Source organism: Falco cherrug, chromosome 7 (genome assembly GCF_023634085.1).
Source record: "Falco cherrug isolate bFalChe1 chromosome 7, bFalChe1.pri, whole genome shotgun sequence".
Lineage (NCBI taxonomy): Eukaryota > Metazoa > Chordata > Aves > Falconiformes > Falconidae > Falco > Falco cherrug.
Window position 1 is genome coordinate 60,137,445 of NC_073703.1, and position 15,837 is coordinate 60,153,281.

Sequence of the window (15,837 nt, forward strand, 5' to 3'; positions counted from 1 at the left end):
TGTCATGGAAATACTTTGTGATTCATGTGACAGCTGAAACTCACTATCCTTTCTACAAATAAGCAGTTCAAACACATTAAAATTCTAGGAATATGATTTTTTGAATAAACTTAAAGTTAGGTTTCTTATTGCTTAAAACATACAAGTTAAAATTTCTTAGTTAGTAATAATTTCCCATACATGACAGCAATCATCCTAAGGAATGGCTCTGGCAGCCTGGCAGTGTGTGTGGCTAGAAGCTCTGGGTGGACACTAAGAGACACCTATAGCATGACAGTATGGACAAAGGTAGGTTACTAATAGTTCCATATGTAATTATGGAGATATTCCTATCAACTCATACAGTGAAACCAACTCATCAGACACAGAGGAGGTCACTATAGGGGTTGATGTTACATCTAGGAAGCAAGATGTTGTTATGTAGCTTTTCTTCATCAGAAATGCAGGCAGCGTGGTGGTGATGACAACTTGGCTGCTGGATGCCAAAATGGACTGCTGAGAGACATCTATGGGATTGAATTTCAGTGCCACAGGAAAATGCTTTGAAATGTTGAAATGTTTGTAGGGTTCTCTGTGAAAACAATACAACAATGCATAGAGAATTTAATTAAATTTTAAAAAAGGGTTGACAGCAAACCAAAAAATAATAACTCTTTGTGGACCTGTAATATTCCCACATCTTGACTATTGCTTTAAGTTTGATGATTTCATCTCTAAATGAATATAGAAGAATTAGAAAAGAAGAACAGAATAGGACAATAAAAACTATCAAATGTTTTGCATAGCTTCTGTGTGAAGCTAGAGTAGGACAACTTCAGGGAGAGGATAGATGTCCATAATACCATGAATGATATGGAAAAAGGAAACTGGAAATAATAGCTAGCTTAGGAAATACTTCAGTTCCTAACCTACAGAAGGTTCATTCAGCTTGTTTTTGCTCTGACCCAGTATGGATTTTTCAGGTAGAGAGAAGGCTGGCAACATGAAAATTGTAGTTGCTGAAAGAATTGTGCTAACAGCGTTCATGAATGTAAAATATTGCACAAAATAGCTTAGAGAAAACTGTGAAAATTAAAATAGAGGCCCTCTACAATCTTTCTCCCTAGCCCAATCAAAATTTGTGAAAACTTTCTACGTCTTGAAAAAATGAAGAACTGCCCATTTCCAGAGATGCTGTCTCTAGCTGGTTTGAGGTTGCAAAGTCTGCTACAATGGTTTAGGAGTGCTGTGAGACAGCCTGCAAATCAAGCAGCTGTGAGCCTTTTGTAGAAAAAGAGTAAAGAAGTTGCAGGGAGAGAAGCTTCCTTACTGCCCCACAGTGAGAATTTTGGTAACATATTTTCTACCTAATTGTAAAGCCAGACAGGTTTTTGTTACAGTATTGAGAAGAAATGTTGATTTACAGGAAAAAAAGGAGTTCCTCAAAAAATTTTTTTTAATACTGCAAAACATAAGAATCATTGAAAATATCACTCCCAATGCCAGAATGTGTGTGTTTCCCCTGAATACAAGCATTTTCATACAGGTCTAATGAGGATTAGGCCACCCTCTGAGGCTATCAATTGAGTGATTGGTTTATGAAAGGATATTAGAAATCACTGAAAATATTACTGAATTAATTGCCTGATCTGCCAGTAGGCAGTATCTGAACAAAAGCGTTATTTCCCTTTGTGAATCATGGGTACTATTGATTGTCTTTCCAGTAACTGTGTAAAACTATAGAAAGAATAATATAACTTGTCCCTGTAAGTCATATTCTGAGTGAATGAGCTTTTAGAAGTGGAAGTTCTGGTGATTTATATATTTACAGCAACCGAGTTTGAATTTCAGGATGATGCCTGTTAAAATGGAACCATGACAGAGTCTGCATGGCTTAGCCAGTGCTCAAGGAGTCATGGCATGTAAAACTATTATTATGGTTACTACTAATAATGAATAGAGCTCCCCTACCTCTCTTTCTGTAGATCCTTCCTTGATGCTGAAAACATGCAACTTCCCTACCTTGAAACAAGTGAGAGTTTAGATTATTAGAGCTGTGTGAGAAGAAATAAATATGTATATTTACTTCGTATCTATCTGTACTGCTAAGAACTGTCTCTTATTTCGTGAGAGCCCAGTGCTGCAAGGTGCTGAGCATTCTTGATGTATAAGGAGGATGCTCTTCATTTTCTGTTAGTTGGTTGGCATATTTGAGCCCTTTATAATCTTTTGAGCTTTTGATAATCCCAAGGTGGTGTATGCTTAAAAGCATTGACGCACAAAACTTATCTTTCATGAAATTGTAGTAATAAAGGAGTTCTTGGAAAATATGCTGAATCACTGACCTGGCAAGTATCTAGGTTCCACTGGAACTGCTAGGAACTTACTTGTTAACTTCAGTGAAATGGGAAATTATTTCAGATGAAACTCAAGTCACATCACTGTCTTAACTTTGGAACTGCTTATTTGGAATGGTCATTGCACAAATCCGTCATCTTGCTCAGCTGTTTTTTTTCAGCTCACTTATGTATATAATAATATGATGTAGAAAATCACCAGAATGTTATCCCTGGAAACATTCAGGGGTAGGCTGGACAGAGCTCCGAGCAACCTGATCTAGTTGCAGGTCAGGAGGCCCAGAGGAGGGCCGTGAAGATGATCAGAGGGCTGGAGCACCTCTCCTGTGAAGACAGGCTGAGAATTGGGGTTCTTCAGCCTGGAGAAGAGAGGGCTCTGGGGAGACCTTATAGCAGCCTGCCAGTACCTAAAGGAGGCTTACAAGAAAGGTCTGGAGAGGGACTTTTTACAAGAGCATTTAGTGATAAGACAAGGGGTAATGGTTTTAAACTAAAAGAGGGTAGATTTAGATGATTTATTAGGAAGAAATTCTTTACCGTGAGGGTGGTGAGACACTGGCACAGGTTGCCCAGAGCAGCTGTGGATGCCCCATCCCTGGCAGTGCTCAAGGCCAGGTTGGATGGGGCTGGGAGCAACCTGGTCTAATGGAAGGTGTCCCTGCCCATGGCAGGGGAGTTGGAACTAGATGAGGTCCCTTCCAACCCAACACATTCTATGATTCTATGTCTCTGCTCATTGCAGGGGGGGTTGGACTAGATAACCTTTAAAGGTCCCTTCCAACCCAAACTAGTCTTTGATTCTATCATTCTTTGCTACTGTCATTCTATGATGCTAATGAAGCTGTATCACTGCCCTATCAATGACAGGGAAAAGCACAATTGTGTGTTTGTTAAGCATGAGAAAGTGAATGGACTATACCTCATAGGGCACAGCCAATATTTTGGGTTGACCTGACCCTCTCTCTTTCTTCAGCTACAGACACTTTTTTAAGAACTGAGAGGCATGATAACAATGCTGCTCTTTAAAATATTCATGCTGAATTATTCATTGCATTTTAATAGAGAATAATCGTATGCAACAGGTGTTTTTCCTCTGGCTTGTTGAATTGCAGCATAGCTAGCCTCTAGTTATTGGCCTCAGGGAAGGAAGCAGTAGAACAAATCAGCCTGATTTTAAAATAATTACTGCAATCTTACAGTGCTTGTCAGTTGTTATTTTCCTGGTTTATGTCAATGTACAGTACCTGTACAAATAGGACTCTGAAACTGGGAGAAAAATACAACCTATTAAATAAAATTTGAGAAAAAAACTTGTGGATTAGATAAATATGATGCCAGTAGAATTGAAAGGCCCATTCCATGCATTGTATTAAAATCCTTTTGAGCAGAGCAATAATGAAATACCAGCATGACGATAAAAGGAATAAAGATTATTATAATTTTGTTCCAAATAATTGCTATGATATAAGGATGTATTTGGGATCCTCATTTTGTGGCTTTTACGTCAGCATTTAAACAAGATTAATTCAACTTAAGCAGGATTAAGTACAATTTCAATAGGAATTGAAAGTGTGTTTTACCACTCTGATTCTTTGACATTTCTAAAATACAATGGCAGTTAATAAGACATTAGTGCTATACCTAAGTGATAACTGCTTATCTCTTTAATTCGACTGGTGCATCGTGACCTTCTGATGGGTCCTGGATATGAACAAAGGGGAAATCCAGCTCATTCCCTCTCCCACGCATCTGCACTTACAGCACTGTACAAAGTCTTCAGGTCAAGGGAGAGCTTGAAAAAGAATCTCTCTGAATTCAGGCTTCTCTAAAATCTACAGAAAACTCATACACTGGATGGGCCATTTCAGCAGAGGGCCTAGTAATCAACGACAGGCATGTGCATGTCCGCCTCTTCAGCTGATGGTTCCTGTTGGATCCCCTGTCCCACACACTGCTCAGACTCCAGCTCTGAATAAACTGTCAGATGCCTGTTCAGGAAGGTGCCGCTTGCTGTGACGAAGCCTGATACTACCACTGTTCTTGCAGTTCATGTAGATGCACCTTGTTGGTGGAGTTCTTTGGTGCCTAGATGGGACCCTCCTGAAGGCAGGTCACCCACACCTAACAGCAACCCTCTGTGACAACCTTTGAACTATGTAGTACAGCTCTATGCATGGTCTAGGTCAGGGCGGTAGGAAGCACAGCCTTTTCAGAGGTGGTGAATGGTTCAGAGGAGGCTTAGGACACACACTACTGAAAAGCTGCTGTATTCCTCTGATTTTTTTCAGTCTCTCCCAGGATAACACATTAGCAGGACGGAGAGCTGTGGACTTCTGATCAACTGCAATGCACTGCAGCAAGATGTTGCTCAAGCACGCAGCTTTCCTGGAGCTGGTGCAGTGTGAGGGAGTGTTGCTCCCTGTAGTGGACTCAGAATATGAAAAATTTATTCCACTGTCCTCAGATCTACCCAGTGGTATGTGAAGACAAATGAAGAAATAGTTTAAGATTAAATTTGAAGGTAATAAACTTAGGTAAATGTGTAGACTGTTAAGAGGGCTCTTCCAACCATAAAACCAATATAAATGTTTTTGTTACGATTTATACTTGTAACCCCAAAGCTGATAATTTTTTAATAACCTGTATCTCTACAATCTTAGAAACTCAAGGCCAATTTACTTGTGCTTCTGCCTGAGGCTAGGAAGATTCTCTGTCTACTTTAACAATTAAAGATGCTGTCATAGCACAGCCATGGACATAAATTGCTTACAATTTTCATGTTGTCCCCTCACAGAAAATTATCTTCAAAGCACATAGTGCTATCTGAAAATTGAAAGGTGAGATAAAAGCATATTTTCAGTTTTGGAGAGTAATATGAATAAAAAAAGATTTGTTGGACAATAGACTAAAAGAAGTGAAGCTTTGTACCACAAATTCTGGGTGGGAATAGTACTCATCATAGCTTTTTTCACAATCTGCAGCATTTTCAGCAATGTTTCATAATGTGAAGTCTGGACAATATACCAGCACGTAGGCAAATGACAACTAATGTAACATATTTATTCTACTTGTTTTTAATCCGTTTATTTTGTTATTTTGGTACAGTCTGAATGTTAACTTTTTTAAAGAATAAATGCATTCCAGTTAGCTTTTTACACCCTGAATATTAAAATATGAAAAAATGTAGCCCTTGCATTTATTCAGAAATAATAAAAATTATGTATTTAAAACATTAATGAAAGCTGTTGAGTAATTAAATTTAATAATTCTGTACATTTATTCTTCAAATTCTTCACTGGTCTTGTATTAGTGAAATACATAGATAATGAAAAGTAGAAAATAGACTTCACAGTTCAATTAAAGATAAAACAGAAGACATTTCTGTCTTGCTTCTCTCCCTCTCAATCTCAGAGGGAGGCAGGAAGTCAAGGAGTTTCTGCTGTAATAAAAAGGCACTCCCAAAACATGCATTCCCGTTTCCCCCTCTGAGCTTCACTCAAACATTTATTTCCCTGTCCTTCAGCCAGCAAGGAGATACAAGGTGGGCATGATTCTCAACCCAGAGGAAGTCTCCGTGTCCATTGGTGAAGTTATTGTGGACTTACTTGAACGAACTGAATCATCACAAAAATCAGAATCCATCTCTACATCACTGACAGGAGATGGAACAGCTGAACAAGAGTAGGCATGCAGGAAAGTCCTAACACCCTGCCCTTTTCTTCCAGTTTTCCTCCTTGGCATCTTTGCAATTCCTCCTGAAAGCTGGAGCTGCAGGATGTGGGAATCCTGCATTTACTCCAAACTAAGGTTTCAACAGAGGAAAACAACTATTTTGCAACAAATTTAAGTGATGAGAAGCTTAGATCTTGAGGCCTTGTTTCTTATGAACTGTATTAATAAAGGCACCCATTTTTTTCCAGTCAAGTAAGATCCGGAGCAAAGTTTTTAAGAATTGCATAAGAAATTTGAATTCAATACTATTTTCTCTTGAACCAGATGGAATGTATGAAATGTTTCTTACCGTTTATGTCTTTTTTTCTTATGACTCTTATTGTTCTAATGATGAATGATTAAAAGTTACTTACATGAAATATCAGCCTAAGTGAAGTTAGTTACTGTGAATCTTCCAGTTGTAGCTCAAGATTTTTTTAGTTTTAGCCTGCATTTTCATGACACACTTTAAAAGACCTACATCAGATATTCCATGATTCCTTAAACTAGTAATGCATATGTGTAAAGACTAACATATCTTCTTTGGAGCGATGGTCCTCAATTCTAACCTCTGTTAGAAACAATACAATTGAAGTACTTTGGGAAATCTGGACTCCAGTGGGATACTTAAAAATGCTCAACAGGTATAGATACTTAAAAGCTCAATAGTAGGTGCTTATGTGCATCTTCAGTTATATAAACATATTTTAAATGGATGAAAGCTGGAGTCTCAGCTCTGAGTCAATTTTCAAAATTAAGTTTAGGCTCCTAAAGTAATTCTTATGTCTTTATAAGCTTTACTTTGTAGCCATTTTCTATGGTTTTATGTATTGCATCTATCAGTTACTGATCAATTTAACCAACATACTGATACAGAAAATCTTCTGAACTCAAAACATAAGCCCTATGATACTGTCCCACAAACATTTCTTACCTCATCTGTACATGGTTTTTATTCTCATCTCTTACAAGGTGCATCTGTAGAAGGAACAAGCACACAAAACGTACAGTTAGTCAGCCAGTATCTAATTGTGACTGGAACCTTCTGATTTTTCTAATGAAACTAATGAACCATCAATATTCAAAAGGTATGTGCACACTATCTTCTGCTTGGACTTTCAGCATTTTTTTTTCTTTTCTTTTGGGTGCTTGAAGCAGCCAGTGACAGTGCATCAGCTGTGTGCTTCACTACAGAAAGATGCTTGGGAGTGTGTCTGTCAGTATTGTTGCCTGCCATAATTAATGGCATGATAAGAGCTGTAAGGAACCTGGGAAGCTTGATTGCATCATGCATCAGGGAAAGGACAGCTCAAGAATTTGTGAGTCTTTTTAAATTAAAAAAAAACCACCATGGCCAACCAAGGAAATAAGTTTAGACACAGTCCTGGGTTCTGTGTGTTTGATAAAAATGCTAGGTTAAAAAAGTAAGTAATGAAGGTGATTTGACAAGGAGTGTCATTATAAGAGACAAATTAAATAAATGAAGTGAACCACTGATAAAATTAATTTACACATATTTAAACTATGGTTTGATTTGATCATGCTCAGTGTTTCTGCTTCATTATGATTAGAGGGTCTGATTTCCCAGCTCTTTACTCCTGATTTATGCTAAAGAACGAGGTATACTGTCAGTTTCAGACTTTCTGAAACATCTTAACTTAATGCTAAATTAACCTTAAATTATGGGTTGGATCTCATTATGTTTCTGATTTCCAAAATTAAAAGTGTGTTTGAGAAGCAGAGAGGGGGAGAGAGAGTACAAGGGAGAGAGAAAGCAAGAGTGCAATGCACTGCCCAGATGTCTCTTGTAGGAACTAATGCTGGGAAGCAATACATTACACCACTGTTCTTTTTTTTTTTTTCATTTGTGACTGTTTGCCAGAGATTATTATCACACTATTTCTCATCAGAGCTGGAGTTCTAGTTTATCAAAGTGTCAGTATAAGGACTAACACTAGGGCAAATTTGCTGCAATATGGCTAGACTGTGAGCCCCGGTCTGACAGCAGACTCACCAGAATGAAACCTATCTCTGTAGCTAAAAAGGTTTTCTAAAAATTATTGGACAGCGAGGGACAGATTTTATAGGTACTTATGCCTTAAATACTTTAGTGTGATGTCTACTATTACAGTTTTCAAAAGCATCTGCATGCCCGGCCCTCTTGTTTTACTAGGAAGCAGGCGTATAGGCATTTCGAAAAATCATAGTGATTTTTGTTTCTTGTGTTACTGCATGTCTGACACTACAAAGCATATGCAATTTCTCAGTTGTAGGGGCTTTGCCAGACACAAGGTGCCACCCCTCCCAGAAGCCTCCCAACCTTTTCCTTAGAGCCTATGCTGATAGTCACAAGGAGAGCTCCACCTAGATTTATGACAGCCCACCCTGTTATGTTTTTCAGTTATTCTAGTCATCAAGGAATTAATGACAAATATTAGAGATTTTTTAATTATGATGCATATAGCAAATATGAGCATGCATAGTCACTCTGTTTAGAAATTTAACTTGTTTAACAATAATTGAAAGAAATGGAGAACATTGTGCTATTTTGCCCCGTTCCCCAACAGCAACACTGCACCTATAAACTTTGGGTATTCCTTACCCCAAATCTTCATTATGCTTGAGCTTTAAAAAGCTCTCAGACTATTTGCAATCTTCTATATATTTAGTCCATTAATGAACACAGAAACACAAAGTTTGTGGCTCAAACACAGTAGGGGACAAAAGGGAGGCAGTTAGATGAGGGGCTGAAAATACTAATGAACTGACATTTATCATTATATCAATGGTAGCAATAGCTGTGTGGACACCCGCTGTGAACTGTTCGGCAGCCTAGCCCCAAAGGAGCACAACAGAAGGCCATCACGGAAAGAGAGTGCAATGTTTTTTTACAGACTCCAACTCTCGCTTTTCAGCTCTGAATCACAGTATCGTTCCCACTTACATCACCTGGCCTTGCAGAATAAAGCTGAACAGTTTGGGATTGTAATTCCCAAAAGCACTATTAATGTAAGTTGATCTCGTGGACTTCTGGGACCAAATCTTCCCCAAAGTCATGAACCCTTGCTGTATTCTCTGGTGACTAACCAAAACTTTACCTATGCCTACAAATCGATCATGTATGTCAGCAAAGTGTTTACTACACACATTTTTCCCTCAAGATGTGTTTTGCTAGTGGAACCAGAGTAAATATTTCATAGGATGATAGTAGCAAAACTGAATGGCAAACAAACACTTTTACTGATCTCAAACTTGCTGCCTGGCCATTATAGTGAAAGACACACTGGAAACCTGTGGATGGATGACTAGGCACTGTTCTCTGTGAAGCACTATGTTGTGCTCAAGTCCTGAGCCTGAAGTGCTTGTGCAGATAAAACACTGTCCATTGGAAGTCTGTGGGAATTTTGCCCAGGTAAAGGTTGATGGAATGGTCCCAAAGAGCAGTCATCTACAGGGGACCTCATGGGTTAAGGTCACTGCTGACTTTCTATGGGAGAGGGATCAAGGATCTTCTGCCAGGGGTGCTTTGCTGAGTCTCATGACTCAGACTCTGGTTTTGTTGATGGTCATTGTGGGCAGCTGCTGTGATGAGAAATGACAAGCACATCTTTGAAGGGGTGTAACTTTTGTGATCCGAAGTTTTTTTTTGTTTAGAATTAAAAGCCAATTAAAAGTCTCCACACATGTTTAGGAGACTTCATTTTTCCTGCCAGTGAAGGGATGTAAACATGATTTAAGTGATTTTTTTGTTTGTTTTTCTATGACTCTGGACTCTGTATCAAAGCTTACTTATTTTTCTTTTGTTTTAGAAGTATCTTAAAACATTCAGTGTTCACAGAATATTTTCTCCAGAACAAAGACTTTCTGAAGGACAATATCAAATGCTGAAATGCTGCATGATCCAAAATTGTTAGTTTTAAAAGAAAAGCATTTCCTCCTTTTTGAAAGTTTCTTTATTATTATGAGATCCTTTCTGTATCAGCTCTTTGCTACTACAAGAACTATTCTGAATAACCAATATTTAGAAGATGAAAAAAGCTAGTTATAGAACAAAACTCCCCGAAGAAAAAAAAAAAAAGATGCAAAATAACAGCTAAAATACTGTCTTCTACCAGGTCTGTTTTTAAAATTGACCTTTACTTTCTTCTCTAGGGCTGTGACCAGAATTTTATTGCTCAACTGAGGTGTTTCATCCAAGATTTGAATAATACAGTAGTATACATTAGACCCCAAAGTGTATATTAGGGAATTAATATTTGCTTACATAATCAAGGCCCCCAAGACAGTAGCATCTTGCAGTGTGAGCACTAGATGTAGGTGATGATGTGTTGAAAGAAGCTGTGCTTTTACGTGCCATTTATTGCTATTTGTTGTCATTCGGTTTTAAGATGATTCACAGGGCTTAGAATGAGGCAAAGGTATAGCTGGTATATGTCATGATGCAAATTCACTGGTTCACTCTCTAGGTTGCAATGGACTGTGAAAACTTCAGCTTAGTTGGAAAATGCTGTCTACCAGCTTATTTATTAGGGTTTGTCTGTGAAAGGCAGGTTTACCCGAGCTTTGTCCAAGGGTAAGAATTTGGTTGTAAATATTCTTCATTTATTTAATAAGAACCTCTTTTGAATATTTTTGACTGATTTTACAACTATGTGAACATATTTCTGTTATTTTTCAACTTAATAGCTTTTTGAAAACTCTGCTATTTCACTCCTCGTCATTTTGAACTTACATGATTTCATTTCAGGGGGATGAGATTTTGTAGAATGTGTTTTGAAAACGTGCTGTAACTCTGTTGTGCAGCTCACCTAATTGCCCCCTTCAGTGCAGGATGCAGCTTCATGTTACACACCATTCAGTTTACCTGCAGTCACATGCTAAAAATGACAGTCCTGTGTTTATTGACTCTCTGTCCCATATATTTCCATTCCATTCCCTATATAAAATCCAGGCTGAGAAATGACTTTATTTAATTCACTGCTCTGACAGTATTTTAGCTGTTATTTTACATCATCTTTTTCTTTGGTCTTGCTTTGGGTAAGTCAGATTTCTGCTAAAGTGGTAAGCTGATCCAACTCACCCTACAGCCACTGAGTTAGTAGGTTGAATGTATGCAAAATGAGGGGCAGACCATACAGATTATGTGTGACACAAAACAGCGGTCTCAGTGACTGTTCCTTATACTTGGTAGTAGCTGTGTCTGGGCCAGAGTCCACTACCTCATGCCCCTTGAGCCAGCTGCATCTACATTGCCTGTGGCAGCAGGTTTTCAGCTGCCCTGGTTTTGATCACTGAATCTTCCGACCTGTGCCAGTCATCCCTCTTGACAAGCCAGCACAGGGGTGATAAGAGAGTTTTGGCTCAAGCCTGTGTGACAATATTAACACAGTAATCTGAATATCAGAATTTACAGCCATTTTTTGTGAGGCCAGACTTTAAAGTTGTAGCGTCACGCTACAAGGGGCTGCTCAACACACGCGGCAGAGTACGGCATGACCGCGGTGGGTCACCCTCCGCAGCAAGGGACTGAGCATCCTCACCTGGGATCTGAGCTCCTGGCATCTGTCCTGTCTACAGTGGAAGTGGTAAGTGAAACAAACTGTACTAGTTTGTATTTTCTTTCTGTGAAAGAAAATATGTAATATAGGACTGATGAAATACATACAGTCTTTCACAGACCTTCATTTTGACTGAGGAACTTAATGCTATGTAAATATATTGCATTTAAGTAAAATGCAAATATATTTATTCATGTAATTAGAAGACAGTTATCTGCCTGAAGGACCTTTTAATGATTTTATTGTTAGATTTTTTTCCCCAGCATGAAGAAAAGTTGATGGGAATAGAATCATCTGAAGTCTGTGGGATGTGTATCCTATGTATTGTCTGCATGTATATTTATATATATTTTGGAGTGTAAATACAGTGACAGCCTACTTTATATGGGTGGAGCATTAGAATCTAATAAAAAGTATAAGAAAAAGTATTGATATGAATAATAGAAGCTTTTTGTTTGTGCAGTAGAAACAATAAGAATTTATATTAAATCAGGTAACTGGCAATAAGCATGATTTTTACCATCACTAGAAGAATAATTGGTGGAATCAGTAAGAGTAGTTTGTTACCATTGTCATTTGTCTAGGTGCTACCAAAAAAGACAGTTGACTAGAAATAAAATACAGCAAATACTTTTAAAAGAAAAGAGCAAATCACTGTGCAGTTGCTTCTTTATCATTCACAGCATGGGATGCATATTAGTCATCACAAACGCTGTGCTGAGGGAGTAGACGCTTTAAAAGCTTTCTTCCTCTTCTGGAAACATCTTGGATGAAGAGTGTAGAAGGAAATCCCTAAAGAAGAATAAACTACCATGTTCATAAGACGATCCTATTGACTGACTAATTGGAAGGATACTGAAAGATTCCTAGGGGAAGTGATCTAGAGCTCTATGACTTTTACAGTCAATACTTAGAGCAAATTTATTTTTTTTATAATGACAGAGAAATCCATGTAAATTGAAAATACTCTATATCAGACTTTCTAATCTGACCATATATTCAAAACCAACCAGTGACATTGAAGAAAATAATAAAGTATGTGGTAGAGAAAAAAATTCCTGTACTAATAGTGTGTCTGTAAGTTCAAAGCTGCTTTACTACTTAAATTTGTGAGAGTTTATTTCAGTAGGAAAAGAATAAAATATTGTATTTGACAAACAAAACTAGTGCCTTAGAAGAAAGAAAATGAATGCCCCGTTTCTCCAATGGCCTGTCCAAAGGGTTGGTCTCTCCTCTGCATTTCATTTCTGTGCCACCTTCTATTACAACAGAAGCCCTGCAAATGCAATCAGGGCAATGTCACTAAGGAAGAGTCCACAAGCAGAAGCTGAGGGGGTTTCTCTCCTTAAAAATAGAAAACACAGGAAAACCCGTGAGCCTTTCAGAGAAGGGATAGGGAACAAGCAGAGAAGCAGGTCAGTGAACCCAGCATTTTACTTTTCTGGAGGATTCCTGCACCAACCATTACCTACCTTTCATTTAATTTCTGATCTCTTGCTTCTTGTCTCTTCTCTCTGTCATTCCATCATAACAGGAAGAAATGGTGCTTGAATATTAGCCAGGTTTCTTGGAGCCCTCTACCTTCTAGGGTCCTAACCCATCGGATTCCTCCAGGTAGGTCCTCAAAGAGGCCAAAGTTAGCCCTCCTGAAGTCCAGGGTTGCAATCCTGCTCACTGCCCTGCTTCCTCCATGTGGGATCCTGAACTCCACCATCTCGTGGGCACTGCAGCCAAGGCTGCCCCCTTCACATCCCCATCCAGTCCTTCTTCATCTGTGAGTACAAGGTCCAGGAGCACACCTCACCTTATCGGCTCCTCCACCACCTGTGTCAAAAAGTTATCGTCAGTGCTGTGCAGGAACCTCCTGGACTGTGTGTGCCTGGCTCTGTTGTCTTCCCAGCAGATATCAGGGTGGTGGAAGTCCCCCACGAGAGCCAGGGCCTGTGACGGTGAGGCTACCCCCGGCTGTCTGTAGAAGGCCTCACCAACTTCCCTTCCTGGTCAGGTGGCCTGTGGTAAACACCCACAGCGGTGCCACCCATGTTGGCCTGACTCTTAGTCTTTACCCATAAACTCTTGACTTGTTCTTCATCCACCCCGAGGCAGAGCTCAATATGTTCCAGTTGCTCCTTCACATAAAGAGCAACGCCACCACGTCTCCTTGCTGGCCTGTCTTTCCTGAAAACTACACAGCCATCCCTGACAGCGTTCCAGTCATGCAAGCTATCCCACCATGTCTCTGCAACTGCAGCAAGATCACGGCCCTGCGACTGACACAGATCTCTGATTCTCCCTGTTTAGGCCCCATGCTGCGTGGATTCCATATTTTTCTTAATTCCAAAGCCATCTTTGCAAGACAAATTACAAGTTTGTTTTCAGCATCTTTACAGTGAAATTATCTTACAAACATATTCTGAACTCAGAAGACTGAAAAGTAAAATTCAGTTTATAAATTCAGTATGCTGTACTTGTCTGCTTGTAAATAAGTATAAAAGAATATTCAATTCAGCAATGCATTAGACATACCACATATCCTTTGTACTCTTCCCAAGGAGGATATATACCATATGAAAGATTTATATGGATTGGTTTCACATAATATCATGATTTTCTTGGTGGTGTGGTTTTTTGATAGCTTGTGTATTAACATCAGCATAGCCTAGAAGTTTGTTTTCATCTGGAGCTCTGCTGCAGCTGTGCCTATCATATAAACAAGGAGTTAGCATGGCTCTCTTCAAACACAATACACTTATTCTGAAGGTCTTTCTAGCTCTGCCTGTGACTGAATAGCATTCTGCTATAAGTTCCTGTGTTATTTCACTTCTTCCTAACATTTCATTCCCTTTGTCAGTTCTTTCTGGCAAATATAAATGATTTGCGTGGTGAGGAACAAGAAGGGAAAAGCAGAATAAGCTGTCCTTTCCCAGCGCCAGGCCTGCTCACTTCCTACTTCCCAGCTTATACCCAGAAAACTAAAGCATGGTTTGAACTGCTGTCAGCAGGCACATGGCAAGAGACAGACAAGTCTGACCTAAAGTTTGTCCTCAGACTCCTTTTTTACAGTGACAGTGTGCTATGTTTTTAGCAGCATTTTTTTCACAGTTCAACTGTTCTGCCAAACTAAGATTGTGGATTTTGTTTGCGAGTCCACCGATAATCTTCATTGCATAGGTGCCAAGGTGTGCTGGAGTGCACCCGGGGCTCCCTTTCTAGGGCAGCCTGTGCTTGGTAGAGGTGCTGCATGGCACACACTGTTGCATCCCAGTGCTTCCCACAAACAGGGCAACGTAACAGTGGGTGCAGCTCACTTGCAAGTCTTCCAGGTCTTGATAGCTCCTTAAATCCCACCGTGTCCTCACACTTTGCATACATTCACCATCCCCAGGTACACATTGTAAAAAGCCATTTGATCCCACCTATTCAGCACAGCAGCAATACACAAAGGAGCAACCTGAGCTCAGAAGAGACTCAGACACTTCTTGGTACAAACAGAGATGAGGATTCATCTCTGCTCTGGCAAGGAGGATGCCTGACAGGAGCATGACAGAGCTGCCCTAGGCTGGCTGTTCACAAAGCAGGGAAGAGTTACACTTGGAGTTCAAACAAGTATCCACATCTGCAACACCAACCGTTGCAGACAGACAGATCTCCAGAATCCAGGAGACCCATCTGCAGCTGCTTTCTTCTCATTTTCTCTTCATAAGGAGCTGAAACCAGGAGATGTGGACCAGGTAAACATCTGGAGAGGAGCTGAGCTGTGGTGAGTATGTTTAATGTTTTGGCAGTGGGGAGCAGGGGTTGTGTAGGTGATGGTAAACTGCTCTGCTTAGATTTGGGTCATCTGATAATGACGGGCAAGTTCTAGCCAGACAAAGGCAAAGGCAGGACATAGCACTCTTGAGGAGAAACGGAGCCTTTCACAAACAACTCACCCCTTCCCTATCCATCTGCTCTCCTTTTCTTGTGGACAAAGGGGAATTCTGGACTGCTTATGGATGGAGCCATACTCTGTGCTGGGGAGAGGCCAAGGTATGTGTAGCAGGTTGGCTGGAAGCTCCACCTGGTAGCAGGCTGTGCCATGACTGGGTTACTGCTATGCTTGACTGCAGCGCTGGAAGGCATTTCTTTCCCAAGGGACACAGACCTTCCCAGATATCTGCAGGTGACTTGCACACACAATCCTTGTTCCCCATTATATACCATCCTGGAAGAGCTGCCATGGCAGCATATTC

At 39.7% G+C, this 15,837-nt stretch overlaps 1 protein-coding gene across 2 annotated transcripts in view; it reads left to right on the top strand.

Annotated features, from left to right (window-relative positions):
• NUBPL (NUBP iron-sulfur cluster assembly factor, mitochondrial) overlaps positions 1-6,350 on the top strand; it is a 159,222-nt gene extending 152,872 nt beyond the window's left edge. The window contains exon 11 of one of the 2 annotated variants that reach the window (XM_055715913.1): positions 5,860-6,350. In XM_055715913.1, coding sequence (XP_055571888.1) covers positions 5,860-6,021 — 162 coding nt within the window. In that variant the 3' untranslated portion in view covers positions 6,022-6,350. Of the gene's footprint in view, positions 1-4,624 lie in introns of both variants that reach the window. The other variant, XM_055715917.1, reaches the window with a different exon arrangement.
• The last annotated feature ends 9,487 nt before the right edge of the window (positions 6,351-15,837 follow it).